The 15,322-nt window shown below is 46.7% G+C and overlaps 1 protein-coding gene across 1 annotated transcript; it reads right to left on the reverse strand.

Moving 5' to 3' along the window:
* Window positions 1-67: 67 nt before the first annotated feature.
* Window positions 68-10,103, reverse strand: LOC308152526 (protein unc-93 homolog A-like; the record flags this gene model as incomplete). The annotated part of the gene is made up of 9 exons (XM_080525524.1): window positions 68-615; window positions 1,665-1,958; window positions 2,197-2,328; window positions 2,772-2,907; window positions 3,020-3,231; window positions 3,308-3,433; window positions 4,244-4,473; window positions 8,331-8,512; window positions 10,014-10,103. 9 exons carry the CDS (start codon window positions 10,101-10,103, stop codon window positions 68-70), a joined length of 1,950 nt encoding a protein of 649 aa, XP_080381650.1.
* Window positions 10,104-15,322: the final 5,219 nt, after the last annotated feature.

A 15,322-nucleotide genomic window follows, 5' to 3' on the forward strand; every position in this document is an offset into this window, starting at 1 on the left:
ACCGGTACTGTAGCAGTGATGGTCCCAGCAGAGTCTCACTCTGTGTGGTAGCTGATATACTACGAGATTAGGGGAGGGTAAAGTTCATCACACATGAGTCTATAAACTTGGCTCTGTGGACTGCGAGGGTGGACAGGCCCTTATCAATAACCTGATCAATCATTAAAGGAATGTGGTAGAGTTTCAGTGTCTTGGGAGTTTGCTCAGTTGCTCTCCTCTCATTGGGGGTGGGTCTCTCTATAGAGGAGGGGGGGCCTGGGAAGTAGGAGGTGCGTGGGTCAGGGGAGTAGGAGGTGGGTAGTCCAGGGGAGTAGAAGGTGATTAAACCAGAGGAGTAGGAGGTGGGTAGGCCTGGAGAGTAGGAGGTGGGTAGGCCAAGGGAGTAGGAGGTGGGTAGACCAGGGGAGTACAAGGTGGGTGGGCCAGGGGAGTAGGTGGGTAGGCCAGGGGAGTAGGTGGGTAGGCCAGGGGAGTAGGAGGTGGGTGGGCCAGAGGAGTAGGAGGTGGGTGGGCCAGGGGAGTAAGGGCTTGGGGCTCTGTCTGGGTAGGCGTTAGGGAGTTGGGGCTTGGGGTTCTGTCTAGGAAGGCCTGGGGAGTAGGGGCTTGGGGTTCTTTCTGGGTAAGCCAGGGGAGATGGGGCTTGAGGGGGGGCAGGTACTTTCACTGAGAGTCTATGCCTTATAAAGAGAGGCACAGTACAGGTACATACAGGGAGGTACAGGTAGAGGTACATACAGGTACATGTACATAGGTAGAGGTACATACAGGTACAGGTATGTACAGGTACAGATAAAGGTACAGGTACATACAGACATAGGTAAATACAGGTAGTGGTACATACAGATACAGCTACATACAGGTAGAGGTACATACAGGTACAGGTGGATCAAGTCCAGGGTCAACACACATTGTGTCATAACAGGAATGGAATCAGGAAGAAGGAATGGCATCAAACACACGTGTTCCATGCATTACAATGAGGCCGTCCTCCGATTCCTCCGAGGCACATATTATACGTGTCATATTTGTTGTCGATGACATCATAATCATGAGATATCAAACATCCAATAGACAACTTTATTGGCATTTAATTCAATACTGAATAGAAAGTGCAAAAATACAAAATGATCAGTTTCACAAACATAACAAAACATTTGTAAAAAAAAATTTTGTTTAAATACAATATGTTATAAACATTCATTCTTAACTTGATACAAATCTCATACATCAAAAAGTGTTTTCTGTTTTATATTTAAATCAATATTTACATCTTCACTGAAAAGTAGTGGGACCACTCTATGCAACACTTCATCCTGCTTCTCCCCTCTAAACCAGTGGAGTTAGAAATCGGAGGACAGGCCATTGTAATGCATGGGACGGAATGTTGATACCATTCCTCATTTCATTCCATGCATTACAATGGGTCCATCCTTCGATTTCTACCTTCACCAGCCTCCCCTGACTGTGACAATATAGAAGGTTATGCACTACACTCAGGAAGCAATAACTTAAAAAGAACTGCTGTTCATAATCTATCTGCTATGAATGGGAGGTGGGGGGGGGGTAAATATGACCAATGTCCATTCTATAAATTATGCTTCTACAGTGTACCACTGACTCCACACATAATAAAACACACATCTCGTCGCCTTCAAACTACAAACTAGTTGAAGCGATGACGTGTTTCTCGTCCGGTTTGTACTCTTCTGCCCCCTGCTGGCTGTGCGTGGCGTAGGCCCCATCCTCGATGGGGAGGGTGGGGTTCTTGTGTTCCTGGTACTCCACCCAGGGGTAGGTCACCGCGGAGAGCAGCAGCACGCCCAGCAGGATGTACAGCTTGGTCTCCAGGCAGATGAAGGTGCTGTAGGCGAAGGCGATGACGAATCCCAGCGACTCCCACATGCGGTAGTTAGCGAACGCAGCCTCCTTGGCTCTGGGGAAGAGGATCCCGTAGAGAGCTGGAAGGAGAGGGAAACATGCGTCTAGTTAGGACTAGATAGATACCGTACCTCAGGTCTGGACCAGGCTGAACACCAAGATACCTAAGTCTAGACATAGGCTGAAAACCTAGAAACGTCAGTGCTGGGTTAGGGCTGTAGGCCTAGACCTACCTCAGTGCTGGGTTAGGGCTGAAGGCCTAGACTGGTTGAAGAAGCCTTAGCCTACAGTAATGTGTGTGTAAGGCCAGCAGCTCACCGTTGGTCTGCGTCTGCCACACAGCGTCAGCCATGCCCCAGAGAGCAGGGAACACGAAGAAGACAGGCAGCTGGTCTGGGTGAGGCCTCCAGAAGAGGAGGGCGAGGATGCAAGAGAAGTTGGTCACCGCCGCTGAGGGAGGAAGAGAGGTGGTGTTTAGAACACGGGGGAGGCTGGCGGAGGCAGAAATCGGAGGACAGGCTCATTTTAAATTTACATTTTTGGCATTTACTGTAGCAGACACCTTTATCCAAAGCAACTTACAACAAATACAATTGATTCATACTACAGTAATTAAATCACCTGTCAATCAGAGTGTATTCACTGCCACACTACTTGCAGCATGCAGGCAGTTGGATAAGTGTATTCAGGGCCCAGTTTTTCAAAACGTTTAATCTGGATCAGAAAGATTATTTTTTGCTATCCAGGATCAGATCGAGCTGGCTGATTTCCCCTATACGAGAATCAGACAGATAGATCTGATCCTGGATAGCAAAAAAAATTTGTGATCATTCTGATCTAGATTAAAAGTTTTGAACAACTGGGCCCTGGACTTCAGGGGTAGCTGATCTCACCCAGGAAGAAGAGTGGTGCCCGGCCTGTGTACTCAGCCAGCCTGCCGAAGGCCAGGGAAGACAGAGAGTTGGTCGCTCCGAAGCAGATCATCACATAACCAACGAAGTGTATCCCCAACGCACACGTCACGTAGTTCTGGAACAAAAAACCCGACATGGTCATGTACATAGTTAGCATGAGAATATCAGCAAAGTGAGATCACCTATGTCCTGAGAACAACTCTGAAGCCTTTCCATGTCCAACTCACCTTTGTGTACTCCCCCGACAGGAAGCTTTGTTCGAACCCGGAGTACATGGTGAGGGGGATGAGCATGAGCAGCCGCCGGTCCCTTAGCAGGCGGAAGGTGGCGAGGAAGGTACTGCAGAACGGCTCTCTGTTCCCGCGGAACGTCCGTGCCTGGTCCCGGTCCACATTGTCCAGGAACACCGCCACAATGAGCATGGCCAGCACGCCCACGCCTGCAACGCAGCAGGGACACACAGTGAATACACACACACACCCACAGCCAAATACAACGTTTAAACTTGTTCCTACCGATGTAGCAGGCGACCAGGATGTGGACCAGCCTGTCCTCAGGCTTCTTGATGGTGGTGGTGTTGGACGTGACCTCAGAGCAGGTGGCTGCTCCACAGAACAACAGGTCCTCCTCAGGGATGTCAGCTGGCAGGACACACACACACAGACACACACACAGACACACACACACACACACACACACACACACACACACACACACATAAACATACATGTAAACATAGCCATAAACATTACATCATGACAGGGAAGAGGAAATCAGAGGACGGTTTCATTGTGATGCATCAAATGGAATGAGGAATGGTACCAACACCTCTGATCTCTACCTCCCCCAGCCTCCCCTGGTGTTCTACTTCCACTAGCCTCCCATGGTGTTCTACCTCCACCAGCCTCCCCTGGTGTTCCACCTCCATCAGCCTCCCCTGGTGTTCTACCTCCACCAGCCTCCCCTGGTGTTCCACCTCCACCAGCCTCCCCTGGTGTTCTACCTCCACCAGCCTCCCCAGGTGTTCTACCTCCACCAGCCTCGCCAGGTATTGTGCGTGTCCCTATGGTTGTTGTTAGGGGAAGATCCTTCCTGCACTGTCTTTATCTTATCTTTACGAGCTAGAGATACTGTAGATGCCATTCCACACACACCCATATTAACCACATTATATTACTGGACTTATACCACTTTGATGAACTGTATGAACTTTGATGTATAACTCTAACTATACTGATGTTTACAATACTACCTCTGCACATACTGTATATTCCATAGTTTAGCTTGGATGCTAAACTGCATTTCGTTAATATAATATAATATAATCAAATGAACTTCAACCTTTACCTGTTGGGTGTGTGGGAGGGGTGGGTTACTCTATGTCCATTGTGATGTGTGGGTGTGCATGTGTATGTGTGTGTGTGCGTGTACATGTGTGTGTGTGTGTGTACCTATGGTTGAGCTCTGGCCAAAGATCAGAGAGGACATGAGGTTTCCCCAGACGGCGGAGGACTGGAAGATGAGGAAGAAGATGCCAAAGTACTTGTTGATGACATCAGAGCCCTTCTTGCCGTCTTTCGGGGCCTGCAGGTTGCCGCTGATGGTGAGGTAGGTGCACTTGGCTGACCAGAGGGGAGACCCCCCCAGGCCCAGGATCACGGAGGTGCTCATGAGCGTTTCCCTGGAGAGGAGGGGTGGGTGGGGGGGGACCATGGTTAGAGCCTGAGAGAGGAGGAGGACGACGAGGGTGACATTTGCCACATTTGACATTGCCAGACTTCAACCGTCACTCTCTGAGTCTGTTGCCAGATGCCTGGTTCATGCATTTGTCACCTCCCGCCTGGATTACTGCAATGGTGTCCTGTTTGGGGTTCCCAATAAAACCCTGGATAGGCTCCAGTATGTCCAAAACTCTGTTGCCAGGGTTCTCACTCACACAAAGCCGTGGCAGCACATCACCCCTACCCTCATCCACCTCCACTGGCGTCCGGTCAAGTCTCGCATCTCCTACAAAATCCTCCTCCTCACCTACAAGTCCCTTCATGCCCCCCAGTACTTATCCGACCTCCTCCACCCACATGCCCCTCCCCAGAACCTGTGGTCGTCAGACTCTGGCCTGCTTGCCACCCCCTGAGAACCTTCTGGGCCAGAGCTGGGCCAGCCCCCACCCTCTGGAACTCTCTCCCTTGCAACATCCCAACCCTGGACGCCTTTAAAACAGCACTCAAATCCCACCTGTTTGCCAAGGCCTTTGGCCCCTAGTTCTGTTGTTGTTGTGTCTGCCTGTCTGTTTATTTGACTGTTTTCGTTATTTTCTGTTTCTCTGTAAAGCGACCTTGGGTCCCCTGAAAGCCGCTTTTAAAAAAATGTTATTGCTATATAAATTAAAGTTATTATTAATATTATTAATATTATTATTATAAATATTCATATTAATATTCATATTAATATTATTTGCAAAATCCATGAAACACTAAGACCATCTTTGCATAAAGGGCAGGCACGAGAGCTCGCTTGTGGGCTCGAGTTGCGGTTGTGTTCTAAGTGTGTTCAGTTGTCAGTTGAGACTCAGTGGCCCCTGAGGACGGACAGCTCATCTTTTTAAATTCCTATTATACTTTCAGGTTAGTGACATGTCGACAAACACCTCTACAGTTAGATTAGGCCTTTTTGGGAGCTACGTCGAATATGCTTATAGTTGTTGTTAATTTTGAATGTTGTTTGAGGTCGACTTGTACAGTTCGCCAGCTAATGGAATGAGCTGCCCACGGCTGTCAGAACGGCAGAGTCACTACCCATCTTCCGTCGTAGACTGAAGACCCATCTCTTCAGGTTACATCTTAACTGCTCCTCCTGAGACATCTTCTGACCCTCACCACTACGTCTCCTAAAGACACCCGCTTTCCCCTCTACTGTGTCCCTAAGAACTTCTATTGCCCCCCTTGTACTGTTTCTCAGTTTCTCCAGTAATAAAAGTTTTAGTAGAAGGCGATAATAGGGAGAAGGTTTTTCCTTCTATCAGTGGCCCCGGGCCCGAGCTAGAGTACTCTTCCTGCAACGAATGGTGGACTGCTGATTCACATGCTTAGTATTCAAATGTATTGATTGTAAGTCGCTTTGGAATAAGGCGTCTGCTAAATGCCAAAAATGTAAATGTAAATGTAAATGTAAAATGTAAAGTGTGATGTGGCACTTGCAAAACAAAACGTCTAACACCTCCGACGCCAGACTCAGTCAGTGTCTCAAACTGCTCTGGGGGGGTCGGGGGGGGGCAATGTCGATGCACGGTGCAATGTCCGTGCCTCAGTCTACACCTGCAGAAGAAGTGAGAATGTTGGATCTGGCCTGTTAAAAGCAGCCTCTCCTCAGATGAATCACCCAGGGCTTGGCTGGCGGTCGTACAACAGTATGCGTCCCACCACGAGGCCGCCATGCCAGACATACCATACTTCACCAGTTCCCGGCGCGCTCTGTGCTTCATCAGGTGATATTTAAAGGGCAGCTCTGTGTGTGTGTGTGTGTGTGTGTGTGCGTGTGTGTGTGTGTGTGTGAAGGAGTGAGAGCAGGGACTAGGCCTGATGCCAAAGTGCACGTCGCTGCCCAGTAACCAAGTGGCAAGACGCATCAGGATAAAACTCAAACTCTGCTGTGATCAATTAACCTCTAAAGCAGCAATCACATTAGAGGCTGGATGGACGGGTTTATAGAATCGCTGCTCTCTTCATGGCTGTGCTGCAGCATGATCCTCTGTGTGTGAGAGCGCTGACAAAGACACCGCTCTGTTCCCTCTCATCTCCACAAGAGTGTGTGCGTGTGTGTGTGTGTTTTTTGGGGGGGTGTATGTGTGTGCGTGCATGCATGTGTAGGATGTGTACACCTGTGTGTGTGAGAGAGAGAGTGTGTATGGGTGTGTGTGTGTGTGTGTGTGTGTGTGTGTGTGTGTGTGTGTGTGTGTGTGTGTGTGTATGGGTGTGTGTGGGTGTGTATGGGTGTGTGGGTGTGTGCGTGTGTGAGTGTATGGGTGTGTGTGTGTGTGTATGGGTGTGTATGTGTGTGTATGGGTGTGTGTGTGTGTGTGTGTGTGTGTTTGCTCAGCGCAGTGATCTGGTCTGGACCAGCCACCTGTGAGTGGTCGTCAGCAGGGCTGGAGGGCTGTGACAGCCCCTGGGAACCACAGCACCCTGCCCAGCCGCTCCCTCCCTCTCAATCATTGCCACCCCGCCTCCCCCCACCCCCCACCCCCTTCTCTCACTCTATCAATCATCCTCTGTCTCTCCCTGGCAATAGTCAGAGCAGGTCTCTGCTGCAGCTTGCTTGCAGTGCACACAGACAACCAGAGGCTACTATTAGCATGTTAGCCACCCGCGGCTACACCCCGCCCCCTCCGCCCCCCTCCAGCCCTACTCAGGTGGAGGCCACAGCCAAAATTCTCAAGGGTGTTTGTAACGTACAGTACGTCTCTGAAAACTCGACTGAAACTCCCAGAGGACGTCAGGTCTGTGAATGAGCCGCGTGCCACGTAGGCAGTAAGGTCTTAGATAAACAAACTGGACAGGCAAATATTCATCAGGCCCTCCTCCGCATGATGCAATCGGACATAATGGATACCGTTTAGCTTTTATCCAGAGAGACTTGCATTGCAGTGAGTGCATACATTTTTCTGCATGTATGTATGGTCCCAGCGGGAATCGAACCCACAACCTAAGCGTTGTTAGCGCCCAAGCTCTACCGACTGAGCCACAGAGGACCACATGAGTGTGGGCCCGTCAGACAACACACACATGCACACACGCGCACACGCGTACCATTTACATTTACGGTATTTAAAGTGGTGGTCTAGTGGATAGTGAGTTGGACTTGTGATCGGAAGGTTGTGAGTTCAAATCCCGCCTGAAACCACACCACTACTAGTGTGCCCTTGAGTAAGGCACTTAGCCCTCAGTTACTCCAGGGGGAATGTCCCTGTAATTCGTAATTGTAAATCGCTTTGGATTAAAAGCGTCTGCTAAATGGCAAAATTATTAATTATAAGCTAGCTAGCAAGGCAACACAAAGTGGGTTAAATGGCAATATTTTCCTCACATTTCAACGGTAAATGTGGCTTGACTCCGTGGTTCTATGTGTACACCTGTTTAGGATTAGGCTATTTATTGCTTATGAATATGTGTTGGTTTTCCATGACGGTTGGTTGTTAGCCATACAAACTACTAGCTAGGGTAAAGGCTAGCTAGCCCTTTCGCGGCGTCCCCGGTTACCATGGTAACGGTAACGTTGCTCGTGACGTTGTAGATTTATGAATTCCATAGTACCTTTGTATACTGGGGAGAACAAGACATTTTATAATAAGACTAAACGTTTATTGTGAATTGTTGAATATTGTAGCCAATTATCCCACTGAGGACAGCCAGCTCACCCTTTCACATTTCTATGATTATGAATAAGAATAAAAATGTAAATAAGAATAAATTCATCCTTAAAATATGACACACCGGAGTCCGATCTCTACTTCATGTGTGTAACGTGTGTGTGTGTGTTTACCATCCAGGGTAGAGGTTGCCAAAGGAGTAGGCGACGTAGCAGCCCATGGAGGCCACGATGGTCCACTTGCAGCCCAGGTTCTTGATGAGGATGGGGGGCAGGAACATGGAGGACACGATGATGGAGGCGTAGATCACACTCAGGGATGCCACGCCCATCCCCTCCTCCGCATTCAGACTGCTCTGGAACACAGCAGGAAACACACACACATTCACACACTGCTGCAGCTACACACAGACCAGGAGAGGCTGACAGAGGTAGAAATCAGAGGACGGGGCTCATTGTAATGCATGGAATGGAATGAGGAATGGTATCAGACACACATAATATGTGATTGATACCAATCCTGATTCCATACCATGCATCACAATGAGCTTTGTCCTCCGATTTCTACCTCCGCCAGCCTCCCCAGGGATACACTAACTCATGGGAACGTTGCTTTCAAACTGCAAACATGGAGCTAAGAAACTATGTGTGATTATAGATTCTGACTTAAGGTTTGAGCCTCACATCAAATCTATCACTAGACATGTTTTGTATCATCTACGGAATATTGCAAAAGTTTGACATTTGCTCCGGCAAACTCATGCAGAAGTGTTAATGCATGCTTTTGTTATTACCCGTTTTAACTATTGTAATTGTCTCCTTTCTGGTCTTCCGAAGAAAGCTATTGGCCAGCTGCAATTAGTCCAAAAGAGAGTTTTAACCAAAACAAGCAGAAGAGCTCATATAACTCCTATTTTAGAGACTCTACACTGGCTTCCTGTTAAGTTCAGAATAGATTTCAAGGTCCTTGTGCTTCTTTATAAAGCTCTCACTGGCACAGCACCATTTGAAAGTCCTTTTGCTAGCATATCAGCCCAATAGAGCTCCCAGGTCTTCTGATGCTGGCTTTCTCTGTGTACCACAGAGAATGTACCACATGTACAAAAGAAGAGATTTGGTGAGGCTGCATTCTCATTTTATGCACCCAAATTGTGGAATGCACTGCCAGTTTACATTAGGGATGCAACCTCAGCAAAATGATTAAATGAACGAAATGATTAAATGATGATTATATAATGATTAAAGCACTTTGAGCTGCAACGTTTGCAGGAAAAGTGCTATACAAATAAAGGTTATTATTATTATTATTATTATTATTAATTATTATTATTAATATTATTATTATTATTATTATTATTAACTACATACTGCCCTACTGTACTGTATATGGATGACTTCTCTTTGAACAGAGGAGAAGACACTGGGCCTTCACTGAGGAACATGCTGGATTATGTCGTGTTGGTTTGTGTTCTACTCTGTTGCTTGTTAGCCCAGCTACAATTGCAATGCATTTAACGCAAAAAACAAAATTTTACACCATTCCTCATTCTTTTCCATGCATTAGATAGATAGGTACTTTCATGATCCCAGATGGGAAATTGAAGCATTACAGCAACTCACATCACCAACACCAACAATAACAACTAAATTAAGTGACTAGTAAAAATAATAAATCAATAAATAATAAAGTAAATAATCATAAATAAAAATCTGAAACATTATATACAGTAAGAACAGTCCAAATGAGACAGTATACAGTACATTATATACAGTATGAACAGTCCAACAATGAGTCTTTGACTGATTTCTACCTCCACAAGCCTCCCATGGTCTACAGTCCCTGATCTCTCTGTCTACCTGTAAACTCTGCAGACCTCCGTAAGCGGTGAACAGCGACAGGAAGCCGATGGACACAACCAACACGTTCTTCATGTTCCTGTCCATCATCTCTGCAGCCTTTGAAAACCCTTACAGGTCCGACACCAAGAGAGGTAGAAAGATATATTCCCCAAATCACAACTACCCTGCGAGAACCGGTACAGTAGCAGTGATGGTCCCAGCAGAGTCTCACCCTGTGTGGTAGCTGATATACTAGGAGACCAGGGTGAGAGAGGGGGGGTAAAGTTCATCACACAAGTCTATAAATTGGGCTCTGTGGACTGCGAGGATAGACAGGCCCTTATCAATAACCTGATCAATCATTAAAGGAATGAGGTGGGGTTTCAGTGTCTTGTTTTTGTGTCTTGAGTTAGCTCAACTGCTCTCCTCTCATTGGGAGTGGGTCTCTCTACAGAGGTGGGTAGACCAGGGGAGTAGGAGATGGGTGGGCCAGGGGAGTAGGAGGTGGGTGGGCCAGGGGAGTAGGAGGTGGGTGGGCCAGGGGAGTAGGAGGTGGGTGGGCCATGGGAGTAGGAGGTGGGTGGGCCAGGGGAGTAGGAGGTGGGTGGGCCAGGGGAGTAGGAGATGGGTGGGCCAGGGGAGTAGGAGGTGGGTGGGCCAGGGGAGTAGGAGATGGGTGGGCCAGGGGAGTAGGAGATGGGTAGGCCAGGGGAGTAGGAGATGGGTAGGCCAGGGGAGTAGGAGATGGGTGGGCCAGGGGAGTAGGAGGTGGGTGGGCTTGGGGTTCTCTCTGGGTAGGCCTGGGGAGTTGGGACTTGGGGTTCTCTCTAGGTAGGCCAGGGGAGGCAGGTGAAGGTAGAAATCGGAGGGCTCATAGTAATGCGTGGGATGGAATGAGGAATGGTATCAAACACAATTTCTTCCTCTACCAGCCTCCCCAGGGATAGGCCCATATTGTCCTCTGCTACAGTTTCCCGGCAGTAACCTTGCCCCCTATCCCAGCCCCCTCCACCCCCCAACCCCCCATACCACTCAGGAATTACATTTAGCTTTTGCACCACTGCTGACTGCACTGCACACTGTACATATACCCTAACTGTACACACTGTATTGATATCCATTGCCCTTGTTCTGTACATATCATACTGTACATATATCTTTACTGCACATACCATATTGATATTCATGCTCATAAACTGACTTTTTATATTCATATTCATTGCATTTATACTGACTTTATATTCATTTGCTTGTACACATTGTAATACTGTCCCACCATGCACTGTCCATACATGCAGGGTTTTTGCACTCTGCACTATTTGCATTGGTTAGATTTCGTTTCGTTGTCTTTGTACTTGTACTCTGTCAATGACAATAAAGTTGAATCGAATCTAATCTAAGTATGTTTAGGTCCATAGATAGTGTCCCCTGGTGTGTTTCACTGTAGTTCAGTTTCATTTTACAATACATTAACATTTTTGGATTCACATTTTTGGATTGATGCCTTTATCCAAAGCGACTTACAACAAATACATTTGTCTAAGTGAGTGAATCATCTATCCATCAGTTAAGAAAAAGTAATTATGCTAGGACCAGGGGCCATAATGCATAATGCAGCTGTGGCTCAGGAGGTAGAGCCGTTGTCCAATGATCACGAGGTTGGTGGTTTGATCTCCAGCTCCTCCATATGTCAAAGGTGTCCTTGGGTAAGACACTGAACCCCAAATTGCTCCCAATGAGCGAGCCAGTGCCTTGCATGGTAGTTTGCTGCCATTGGTGTGTGTGTGTGTGTGTGTGTGTGTGTGTGTGTGTGTGAATGGGTGAGTGAGAGGCTGTTGTAAACTGCTTTGGAATAAGGTGCTATATAGGTGCAGTTCAGAGGAATGCATCCCACCCAGAAGAGACTGACACTAGAGTACAAAGATTTATTGACTGTAGTTATGGTAGACTCTTATGATAAACAGTAAAGATATCTTATACTGTATATCCACCTCTTCCTTATTGTTTCCTGGATAACAACACTATAACCGCGACCCTCAGGTAGCAGAGGTGGTTAGGAGTCATGCCCTTGTGATGAGGTAGCCCTGCCTGAGGCTCTGGTGCTGAGGTAGCCATGGTGAAGTGTCGCCCTCAGAGCTTAGAGGATGTCTTTTAGGTCTAATGGTTGACACTTGGGTCTTCCACGCTGGAGACCCAGGTTTGAACCCTGCCTCCATGCCAGGAACTGTGGCGTGGAGTGGATTATCTAATAAAAAAATATTTTAACCCTCTAAAAGTTAATCTCACATTCTAACACACAGTACCATTCAGTCTGTGACCCACATGTTATTTTGTATGTATGTATTTGACCAGATAAGTCGACTGAGAACTTTTGCATCAACGACCTGGGGAAGAGTTTCAGTTGAAAAAGGGAGCTTTGTTTATCAGTTGTTTGATCTGTGTCCAGGTGAGTGATTTTGAGTGAGTGACTTTGTGTGGCAACATGATGTGTGTCACTGGATTAGATTAGATTGTCAACTTTATTGTCATTCCACAGAGTACAAGTACTGAAATGTAGTTTGGCATCTAACCAAATAGTGACAGTGCAAAAGACATGATAATAGAGACAGTGCATGGTATTACGGTATAAATAAATGAATATACATGAGATAAATATCAATATGATATGTACAGTTGATCAAGAGCAATAGGCTTTGAGGTATGTTACATACACTATATGGACAAAAATATTGTGGCACGCGAACATCACACCCATATGTGCTTGTTGAACTTCTCATTCCAAAACCATGGGCATTAATATGGAGTTTGTCCCACCTTTGCTGCTATAACAGCTTCCAGTCTTCTGGGAAGACTTTCTACTAGATTTTAGAATATGATTGTGGGGATTCACTCCCATTCAGACAAGAGCATTAATGAGGTCGGGCACTGATGTTGGGTGAGAAGGACTGGCTCGCAGTCGGCGTTCTAATTCATCCCAAAGGTGTTTGATGGGGTTGAGGTCATAGCTCTGTGTGCAGGCCAGTAAGTTCTCCCAGACCAAACTCGGCAAACCATGTCATTATAGACCTCATTTTGTGTATGGGGGCATTGTCATGCTGAAACTGGAAAGGGCCTTCCCCAAACTGTTGCCACAAAGTTGGAAGTATACTATTCTCTAGAATCACATTGTATGCTGTAGCATTAAGATTTCCCTTCACTGGAACTAAGGGGCCTAGCCCAAACCATGAAAACAGTCCCAAAGATAATTGTCTCCACATACTTTTGTCCATGTAGTGTACATGTAAGATGTGTAATTAGAGACAAATATGAGGAATATCATACGCACAAGCAAACAAGCAGTAGTGCCAAAGCTAAATTGTCCTGAAGTCCTACTGGGGGTCAATGTTGAAAATACAAAGCTGTAGTGAAAACTGGGTACTGTGTGGTAGTACTGAAGTGAAATCAGATATGTTGGTGGACGCTGGTGGAGGTAGAAATCAGAGGATGGCCTCGTTGTAATGGAACTGAGGAATGGTATCAAACACGTGTTCCTCTTTCCGTTCCATGCATTACAATGAGCCCGGCTTCCGATTTCTACCTCCCCCAGCCTTCTCTGGCGCTGTGTGATCAGCAGGTCCTGCTGAAGATGTGGTAATGAACCAAGCTGTGACGCTGAGCTCTGATTAGGGTTTATGTGTTTATAGTGTATCTAAACTGCATTACCAGAGCGCTGGACAGCACCTCCGCCCTGCGATAAAGACATCACTGACTCACCTCAGAGAGATCTGGGAGCCTCCTCCCTCAATTACTCTAGAGATAGAAGAAGAAGGTTTAATTTGCTATGCAATCAACTTGTCAGTCAATTCTAGATAAAAAAAATAAAATGATTAGATTAAATTTAGTCTGCGCCCCTGGAGCAATTTGGGATAATATGCAGCTCCGTCCTGAGGCAGCGGTCGAACCAGCGACCTTGCAATTGCTAGCAGGCCTCTCTATCCTCTAGGCTACCGCTACCGCCCAGAGATAACCAGAGATGGCGGTATGTCACTGTCACCTCTAGGGAATGTTACTGTCAACTCTAGGGAATGTTACTGTCACCTCTAGGGAATGTTATTGTCACCTCTAGGGAATGTTACTGTCACCTCTAGGGAATGTTACTGTCACCTCTAGGGAATGTTACTGTCACCTCTAGGGAATGTCACTGTGTAGGAGTAGATTCATCTACATTCAGGTGAAACATGAAGACACGTCGATACCATTCCTGATCCATTCCATCCATTACAATGAGCCTGTCCTCAGATTTCTACTACCAGCCCTGATGTAGATATCTGTGGCTGTATGAAATTCACCTGCACGGTCGTCCTTACTTTGCTGTCATATGCAACATGACCACCAGGGGGAGCCAGACACCAAACACCTTGAGAGTGAGATTAGATTACTATCAGAAAGGAGATGTTATTTTATCATTGTCAAGATTTGGACCCCTTTCAGAATCCAGAGATATCTGATTGGCTACAGAGGTCATGTGATTATTGCTGCGTCCTATCACCAGCCTGTTGACAGAGAGAGTAATTCTGATTCAGTAGCAGTGCCAGCTGCATGGGGTGAGAAGAGGAGGATCTGGGTACACTAGTTACTTACAATGATCTTACCAGGGGAGGCTGGAGGAGGTAGAAATCGGAGGACGGGCTCATTGCAATGCATGAGGTGAATAAGGACTTATTTACAAGTCCCCTTATTCCGGTCACAACTCTTTCTTGTCCTGGCACACCGCTGGTGGGAGGAGCTTCCCACTGCTGTCAGGACTGCAGAGTCACTCCCCATCTTCCGCCATAGACTGAAGACCTCCATCTCTTTAGGCTACACATTAACTGTCCCTCTCTCTTCATCCCCTCTACCCCCCTGTACAGTTTCTCTACTGTTAAATAATAATATATGCTGGCCCGAGCATAGATTACTTTTTCCTGTTATGACTGGTGGACAGATGATTCACTTACTTAGACAAATGTATTTGTTCTAAGTTGCTTTGGATAAAGGCGTCTGCTAAATGCCAAAAAATGGATGAGGAATGGTAACTCATTGTAATACATGGGATAGAATGAGGATTGGTATTTCCCCATTTCATTCCAGGCATTACAATGAGCCCGTCCTCCAATTTCTACCTCCACCAGCCTCCCCTGGAAAATAAAAGGTGAAAATAACAACTAAAGCACCCTCACTCTGACGGGAACAGCTAGGAACTAGATATTCTATTGTCAGGGATTTAAATGTGAAAATCCTTTATGATCACTGTATCCAAAAATATCCCCGAAAGTGTGTTGCTATTTATAATAAGTAAGGGGGTATCA

Source organism: Nansenia antarctica, assembly GCF_963989245.1.
Source record: "Nansenia antarctica genome assembly, chromosome: 1".
Classification (NCBI taxonomy): domain Eukaryota; kingdom Metazoa; phylum Chordata; class Actinopteri; order Argentiniformes; family Microstomatidae; genus Nansenia; species Nansenia antarctica.